At 39.4% G+C, this 9,326-nt stretch overlaps 1 protein-coding gene across 1 annotated transcript; it reads right to left on the minus strand.

The window, feature by feature from the left end:
- Positions 1 to 472: 472 nt before the first annotated feature.
- LOC144659634 (thiamine transporter 2-like) lies at positions 473 to 5,163 on the minus strand. The gene is made up of 3 exons (XM_078520111.1): positions 4,068 to 5,163; positions 1,795 to 1,936; positions 473 to 835 (listed from the first exon to the last, which is right to left on the minus strand). The coding sequence occupies exons 1-3, from the start codon at positions 5,099 to 5,101 to the stop codon at positions 611 to 613; spliced, it is 1,401 nt and encodes a 466-aa protein (XP_078376237.1). The 5' UTR covers positions 5,102 to 5,163; the 3' UTR covers positions 473 to 610.
- Positions 5,164 to 9,326: the final 4,163 nt, after the last annotated feature.

Raw genomic sequence — 9,326 nt, forward strand, 5'->3', positions numbered from 1 at the left:
TCTGGAGGCTGCCAGAACTCAAGTCTTTAGAAACAGAACAATAAATAACTATGTCGTTACTAATTCTGAGGGAAAATTTCGAAAACGATGTGCTTCAGACTCAGTAAAAAACGTCTTTAGTAAAATTTGAGTAAGCACGCAAAGATTCATGGGAATGCCACGTGATCAAGGCAAATGCCTCATTTATTGTCACAAACTCTTCACTGAGTCTGCTTAATGTGTTTTAGCTGTTTCACAAAGTAATTCGTCATAATGGGTGCGTAATAAACACATTGAATACTACAGCCTTGCTTTCATGTTAGCGTTAAGGCATTATGCAAATGTTATGGGCGTCCTCCCCCCCCCCGGAAAGCTTAATCACGTGGCACCCCTTCTAGATTCGTTTGGTATGTCAAAAGGAATAACTGTGCCAAATTTGGTGCTTTTACGCAGTTTGTCACGATTTTTGTGCTAACTGACCGGACTAAAGCCAATGCAGAAAGTATTGCCTGATAAGGAGATAACATAAGTACATATTCTCATACAAAAAAGTACCAGCAGCAGCCTTGCACCTTACTATCATCTGACTAGACTCTACAATATAATTTTCATATCAGGAATCAGGAATTTATTACTGTTTATTGTCTACTTGCTCATCTGTTAAAACATCAGTATTTAGTCCAACAGGTTCACTAGCTTCCCCTTCATTTATGTCCGCCATAACTGGCAGAGGTTGGTTTTCTATTCTATATCGCTGTTGCCAGCATCGCTGCCATCCCACTCTGGTCATATGAAACACAGCTCTAGCCAGGAACACAGCTCCAATGATGAAAAAGTAGCTTCCATATATGACAAACTGGAAAGAAAAATGATTCAGTTTAACTTTCTTATCACTGTTCTTATACAGATCACTGACCATTGGTTAAAGATAGGTCTAAACACATCGGTCCAGAACCCAAATTCTCCATGATTATATTTTTCTAATGGAATTAAAAATTTCTTGAACTGGTTTATTTTGTATCAATGAGTACTTGCTGATGAAGTGGTTGGGAGGTGGAGTCTCCAGACATTTGGGCGGGGCATGCTTTTGGACAATAGAGAGAGGGCTCTGAAAGGGTAAAAGAGAAACTGGCATTGGTCTGTTTTATGGACCAGAAAAATACAAAATAAAAACCTTGAAAACCCTTTTGCGGATTTGTCCATGTAGGAACCCAGTTTAACCTTGGACATCCTAAGACAATCTAAGTTCCTATATTGATTGATTCATTATGACTTAATTAAACCATTTCTATTGAGTTTATCCCAGTCTAATGACTATGTCTTAAGGTGGCCCAAACCTATTTATTTACATGATGGTTGCATTTTTGAATCGCGGTTTTTGGCAAGAAAGATTTCTTCGAATTTTTGCGTCCTGAATGAAAAATGTTAGATTTTCAGTCGGAATAAAAACTTTTGAGATTTGAACATATTTTCAAAATCTTGTTTTTACTAAAAATGTCCATAAATTTAAAACCCGACTACAGATTTCTTCTAAACTTTAGCAAATAGGCCTCAGAGCTCTTAAGTTTTGTATCAGGAAGTTTCATAACAATCAGGACTGACCATGCCATTTTCTGTAAATTCGAACATTATTTTTTCATTCAGGACGCAAAAATTCGAAGAAATCGGTAAAATCTTTCCTGCCAAAAAGCGCGATTCAAAAATGCAACCATCACGTAAATAAATAGGTTTGAGCCACCTTAAACTTCTCAAAAACCGACCTGCCTACATGAATAACAGTCCCCCAGATCAGAGTTTAATGTTAGGCATTATTACCTGTGTTTTAACTGGAAGGTTTAGCCCTCGTTCATCCACCACGATGCTTGTCAGAATTGTTTGAAGTAGCAGTGCAGCAAACATATTTATTCCAAACACCAAGGCAAACCTGGTCATTTCTACATGTTTGGCAATCTGCAGGCTAAATGTAACAAAAAATTAAATTATTTGTCATTATCCAACGTTTTTCTCTTCACCCAGTCAAAAGAAGCATTACAAGGCATCCTAAGTAAAGTCCATTTGTGATTCCTTTTGCAGTTTCCGGAAGACACAGAATTCCCAACTGGGAAATCAAGCACGTGGAAGGCAGCATCGTGTACAACTCACCAACCGTACACATTGAGGTCAAAAGAAAAGGCTACTTAACAATTATTCCACGAGCCCGCGTTGGATACGAGTTGGCTATAACGACTGGTATCCAAAAAGGGCGAATGGAATAATTGTTTTATTAAATTCTTCTCAAGTTTAAATCGACTGGACATTTGTGATAGTATGAGTGATAGTATGAGGAGGCGCGAAAATTTCTGGCGTGGTGTTCACTTCTTGAGTTGAATGAAACATATGAGGAAAGCGAGCAAGAGAGTTTCTTCCCAAGATTTTCCTCAAACAATCCCCTCCTAAATATCCTGGTAATTGTGACAACAGTTTAGATTTACAAGAAGATCCGAAGCAAAAGCGTTTCTGGAAACTACAAGTCTTGTGCAAGTCAAACGAAGTGTTTACATTGTACTTCTTTACGGCTCCACGGCTGTCATCAAGACTGCTATATTATTTGAAGCGAAATTGAGCTCAAAGTGGAACAGGTTTATCGAAGTATAAAAGGACAAAACCAAGATTGAAAGGTAAAAAACTTTACTGAAGTGCTGAGCCTAGTTTTATGACGTACACTGAATGAAACTGTGTCAGTTTGCCGTTCTTTTGTAAATTATTTGCTGCTTTTCTACTTTATTCACTCGCTCTTGTTGTGTGTTTAAAGTATTATTAATTAAACTTTTCGCATCTATCCTTTTGTTTTGCGTAGTTAAATTTACTATGGCATTTCTGTGATTTTTGTAGGCACCGCTGATTATTTCTTGCTCATAAAGCTCGCCAAATTTGCTGTTTTCAGCCATTTTTCTGATGGAACTGTCCCTTCCCGCAGAAAAATTTTATGCTGAGCGGCACTTGCCGCACTCATTTCCCAAATAAGGTCAAACATAGGTATATGAGCTGATAACCGGGATTCAGTAAACCAATCAGAAAGCCAGAAATGCAATATCCGAGGTTGAGAATTTAATAATACTACATATACAGCCAAATATACTACTATGATGGCTCTACCATACAGATGGGTCACAGCACCCACATATAAAATAAAGTTAAGGTGATGGAAAGTTTGGGGAGTGTTATAAGCGCCCATCGGAAGTACAACACCAAATATCATGGAGGCGTTTTCTTACTTCAGGAAAATGACATCATCTTCGTTCACACACCATTCTCGGCCAAGTATCACATGGATAGCAAGGGGAGCTTTATTGGAGCATTTCGCCTTGGAACGTTTTTTACTGGTACTTGATTAAATTGCAATTGAAGTAAAATATAATTGCACTTTATTAATCAAATACCATTTTTGTATTATGCAAATGGGGAAAGTTGGTGATGTTATCAAAAATTGTTCCCCAAAAAGATAAAACACTGGATCAAGAGTTTCTCTAGAAATATTAGAGCAGTGTTCTTCAAACTTGGCACCAGAAATGTACATCACACAGGACACATGATGACTTGTATTATGATGTTACTATGGCAACACTCTTGGATCCAAGCTCTTTCAGCTATAAACCAAATAGCCCATATGCACCCCTTCAAAGTGTGACAGAGGATCTCACTTGGAACACACATGGTGCCCATATTACCTTAACTCTCATCACTGCTTCTTGGGAGTTACTCAAAAACTGGGAAATGTCAGTTGGGCAAAACCATTGCCATGGCAATGGCACAATGGGTGGCATCGTGTGTCTTGTGAAGAACATCGCTCTAATATTTCTTGAGAAACTCTTGATTTATTATTTTATCTTTTTGTGAAATGATTGATATCGTCATCACTTCCCTCATTTGCTTAATACAAAAATGTAAATAGCTCTAAAACTTAAAAAGATATTTAAAAATGGAAAAAATTATGCCATTCTTCTTTTTTGAAAAGCCGTCAAAATAAGCAGCAATCATTTTTTACCTCATATACACTTTAACCGTAAAAAAGTCATGACTTGCGCCATAACTGATTACAATGTACGTACCTTGCTACTGTTATGAGAAAAGTGTATGCCGTACGGAATAGGATGTACATAAGATATGCCATCCAAATACTGCTGGTCTGTGCACTTAGGAACAAAAAGAATGCATCTGCCACTGACACGACACCAAGGCACAACTCTCCAAACAAAGACCAGTTAATCTTCACATATGCCAGTGCAATAGCCACTAAAGACCCTGTCAGGTGTGAGATTGCAGTGACACCCCCATTATAAATTTTGTGTTTGTGTGAGGGGTAGATAATGTCCCACAAATTCTGCACATAATTTTCAACTTGAAATTCCCCACATGTTGCAAAGGCCCACCACAGGGACCACCGTAGTAGCTGTTTGTCAGAATAACACAGCTTGAAATCATGAAACATGGCAAACATTGTTCTTTTCCAGGAAGAAAATAATCCATTATGTTGCTGCTGAACAATTGGCTCGCACTCTTCCATTCTGGTTCCAAAAACGTTCCCAGAAGCCTTTGGTAGAAGGAGCGTGAGAATACAGGAGATTGATACACTTCCAAGGGAGATGTAATTTAGAGTAAGGTAGTCGGTCACTTTGAGAGATATTAGAAGCTGCCCGATCACTCCAGATAGCATTCTTCCTAAAAGGACTGCAGCTCTCGTATAGCTTGTCACTATCTGATAGCGATCCTTGTCGACAACTGCATAAATGTAAGAATAGTACGCTACCTCGGCGCCAGTGGCTACCCCATAGGCGAACTGCATGAATTGCATAGCTAAAACCCCACTCGCCCAAATCAGAAGTATTCTTGTTGTTAAATAAGCTAAACCTTCAGTTATTATTACCGGCTTGTATCTCAAGACGTCTGTCACTAAAAACACAACGAATAGTGTTACAAGATAAGAGTACGTCCACACAGGGTAGATCTGGTTGTCCAGTTGCTCTTCTGTGAGATTCATAGGTGGTCCTTTTAAATACGGCGTCAGAAAGGGTTCTGAGGGTTTCATTTCCTTGAAGAACCCATATGAACAAAGAAGTAAAGTAGCTTTGATCCAAAATTCCATTTTTGTACTCTTTTTAAATGGGGGGTAAACTGGTGTTGCAGCGCCGGCCTTTGCATACTCGAGAATCACGAGGACAATTCATTTCCGGATAAATGACGTCAAACTGCGCTTTGGAAAATAAGAAAGGGAGGTGAAGGGAGGTAGGAGTGGGGACAGAGCCTCCGTTTCTTTTGGTCACGTGGTCGGCGAAACGGAGGGCTCTGGGACACCGCGTAGACGTTCTGCCGCGGTGTCTATAAAGTAGTACGGTGGCCCACAACTGTCACGGCAAAAGAAAAAGACTCGCGGCAAAAAAAAAGCCTCACGGCAAAAAGAAAAACCTCGCGGCAAAAAGAAAAACCTCACGGCAAAAAGAAAAACCTCGCGGCAAAAAGAAAAACCTCACGGCAAAAAGAAAAACCTCAACTCTCTCTTAACGGACACCTCTATAAGACGGACACCTTCATAAGACGGACACCTGGTGATGGTCCCTGCCGTTTTTCAGTCATTTTACTGTAACCAAACTCCCTATAAAACGGACACCTCTCTAATAAGACGGACAACGGACACTTGAGGTGTCCGTGAGGTTTTTCTTTTTGCCGCGAGGTTTTTTCTTTTTGCCGTGAGGTTTTTTTTTTTTTTTGCCGCGAGGTTTTTCTTTTTGCCGCGAGATTTTTCTTTTTGCCGCGAGTCTTTTTCTTTTGCCGTGACAGTTGTGGGCCACCGTAATAAAGGGTGCGCGGAAGAAAGAGTTCAGGGACTGGACTACCTGTGGCTTGGCGGGATCGCGACGAAGTCTCGTCCCAGTCTCCACAACACTTGTGGAACATGTGCAAGTTGCTTTCAAGCGTGTTGACCTGTCATTCTGCTAAATTTTCAGCTTTATTGTCACATTTGATGCCAAGATATCTTGTCCATTTGATCGTGTACGGGTCATACAGGCCCACATGATATCGATAGTTTCAAATTGATGCGTTCTTGAGACCAAATGGCGTGAAAAATTACCGTGATGGCGAGCACAAGTTGGCGTATTGATGACATGGACGGAGGTCTTGATGGTGGTCTCGCCTCGGAGTTGTTCAATTAATCTCTCTGGCTTGGGCAATGAATATGGAGCCGAGGGAGCAATAAGGAGTTATCGGTATCTTGTGGAGATCAAATACGTGTACAGAAATTTGTGTGATTATGTGAATTGTTTTATTTACGAGGCGTTGAACTGAAAATAAATTGATCTACAAGCTTTTATTATTTTATAAACTAAGTTATGCATAAATGAAAATCCGCCAACAGTATGATGCTGCAAAAAAAAAGTGACAAAATCAACTTGGTGTACCTTATAATAACTGAAAATGGAAATTCATCTTCAATAATTACTAATTAATTACTGTAATTACATAATAAAGCTAATGTTATATTGTGAAATTATAACTGAATTATACCCTAAAGCTGGCTTTTCATGCAAATACGATCCGGCTTGATGGTTTAGTGGTTTACAGTCCCTCAATAAGCTACAAAACATAAGTTGTGCTTTCTGGCAAAGCTGTATTCTTTAGCTATGTAAAAAAAAGTACAATAAATACACCCTTTTTACACTAAACTTTTACAACTATTATTGCATTTCAAATGCTTACTATATATGATGCTACTAAGTTACCCAGAATTGTTTAACAGGCTACATACTCACAGCAAGTGGTGAACCCTGTTTAATTAAACTGGTCCTACCGTCCTACATGGAGCTGTACTCCACCGCCCCTTTTTTTTTCAGCACGACGGCGTTTATTTCCACCATCCCTTTCATTCTTATTAATTTCAGCTGCATTCTCTTGTGTTGTTCCTGCACATACCCTCCCCGAATTCACATTACTTTGCACTGATTCAGCACTTATAAACATGATAACAAATGCACCCATGAGTAAGGCGAAAGAAGACAAAAAATGCCAGAGGTCGTGCCAGTCAAAAACCCCAAAATTTGGTATTCCTCGTTTTTATTGCCTGACTCTTCCTGAGATGACGTCTTGTCCGTGGTAGGTAGGGTAAAGAAAAAGGAAATTGAAACAGCCCCTACCAAAACACAAGCCGTGAATACGATATAACACACCTGTAAAATTTCCTTTGGGGCTAGGGCGGTGCGCTCACAAATGCACTCATCTGAACAATCACACGTGCGTTCCCCGGTGCGTTCACATTTGCAACTCTTGCAGCACAGTGCGCATAGCTTTTGGAATATTTTAGTTTTGGCACTAACTGCAACAATACTCCCTGCAATACAAGTAAACAGAAATGCTTGAGAAAGGTCGCCCAGAAAGTACAACAAAAATAGTAACAGGGGAGCCACCAAACCACCCACGATAAAATAAAACACATTCCAATAGTTTTCAGCAGAGTTTTCCTTAGATCAGTTCCCTGGTCAGTTCTCAGGAACAACAACAAAAACAACAACAATCTTAAGTCAAATTTTTCAAAAACCCCTTTGCGAATTTTAGCTTATGGAAAGCCTAGAAAACCAATGCAAACCACCAAATTGCCAGAAATGTGAAAAACACCCCTTGTAGTGCTTTGCCGAGTCCAGATTACGAGTGATAAAGTGAACCAATTGCAAAAAGCGTGCGAGGTCTAATGAAATAGAATGCCCAATATAACCCCCTCGAGGCTCAGAAAATATCAGCGTGTTCTGAGAGAAATAGAAGGAATCTAGGCGAAAATTTCGTTTTTTGAAAGTGTTTAGAAATACCGGCTGTTTTAGAAAGTGTTTTAGGAAAATCGTCCGCCATTTCTGTTTGTTTGTCTGTGTCTTGTCTGAGTCGTGCGCTTCGCTAGTGAAGATGCCCGGGGGGGGGGAGGGGGTACTCCCTATAATGGCCTATACGGGGAGGCTCCGCCCGAAAGGGGTACCTTTTTCAGGCTTCAGGTATATGAAAGGGTAGGGATTTCACAGGTTTAGGTATACGAAAGGGTATGGAAATCAGTCATTTAGGTTTTTGAAAGGGCCTTTTAATAAAAATATTTCGAGCAGATGCAACTTATGGCTGTATAATTTCAGTTTATGAAGCGCTACTTGAAAATGAAAAGAAAACGTTGTGTTTTAAGTCTATGCCATGACTTTCAGGTATATGAAAGGGGTACCTTTTTTCATGAAAGGGTATACGAAAGGGGTACAATTTCTGGCAAAATGGTATATAAAAGGGTAAGGGGTAGGAGCTCGGGGCGGAGCCTCCCCGTACAAAACTTTGTTGAGTACCCCCCCCCCCCCCGGGTGAAGATGAAGAGTGGCACAATAAAAAAGAAGTACTTAACCTTTTTAGATCTAGGGCACTCATTCAATTTTATCCCGTTATCAATAATAACAGAAAAATTACATGTAAACTAACTACCTAATCTATTACAGTCTCAGTCTTTACCAGATTGATTGCACACATTCCTAGAAATGAAATGGTCCGCATGTCACTGTCGTAATTTTGTCATTTCGTCTAAAGACGGACGCGAGTAACAGAGAAGAAGTTTCTCAGATATTTTAATCTCTCAACCAATTAAAAAAATGCGTGAGTAACCTAGGTACACAGAGCAGGAGTTTCTCTGGTATCTTCAGGGGCACCCAAAGAGAAAATTTTACTATAGGTGTCGGAACATCGTTTTTACGTTATAAGTGTCATTTTTGTGCTAAAAGTGTATCTTTTCGGATACGCTAGCTGAACTTTCAAACTTCAGAAAATTGTAGGGACCGAAATACCGTGATTATCCGAATTTACACCAAAACTGTCTGCTGGGTGCCCCTGTATTTTAATAAGGCAGTTCATTTTTAACATCACGACCAATTATAAACGAGAAGGAGTTTTCGACCATTTAAAAAATGACGTGACTCTGAACTAAGTAAACGGAGCAGGAGTTTCTCGTGCATTTTGAAAGAACCGTTAAGATTAATTCTATTATTTTGCAGATAAAAACACGACGTGTCTAACTTAAGCCTTAGAACACAATAGACGTGAGTAACCAAGGTACACAGAGCAAAAATTTCTACGGTATTTTAAAACTGGCAGTTAATGTTATTAATGTCTCGACCAATTAAAAAAGACGTGACTAAATTAGGTACACAAAGTAGAAGTTTCTCGGGTTTTAAATTTTTCGACCAAATAAAAAACGACGTGACTCTGAAGTCTGAACTAAGTACACAGAGCAGAAGTTTTTCAAATTTTAATTATTTGAGTAATTAAAAAACGACGTGTTATCAACTGATCAAAAGTTCTCGATC

Source organism: Oculina patagonica, chromosome 7 (genome assembly GCF_052425735.1).
Source record: "Oculina patagonica isolate OP01 chromosome 7, crgOcupat, whole genome shotgun sequence".
Lineage (NCBI taxonomy): Eukaryota > Metazoa > Cnidaria > Anthozoa > Scleractinia > Oculinidae > Oculina > Oculina patagonica.

Bases quoted from the DNA above. Each gene is read 5' to 3' on its own strand.
- LOC144659634 (XM_078520111.1), bottom strand. From the start codon at position 5,101: ATGGAATTTTGGATCAAAGCTACTTTACTTCTTTGTTCATATGGGTTC. The intron at 1,937-4,067 runs GTACGTACATTG...TGTTACATTTAG, and splicing joins TTTCTCATAACAGTAGCAAG to CCTGCAGATTGCCAAACATG. The intron at 836-1,794 runs GTAATAATGCCT...TTTTCTTTCCAG, and splicing joins ACCTTCCAGTTAAAACACAG to TTTGTCATATATGGAAGCTA.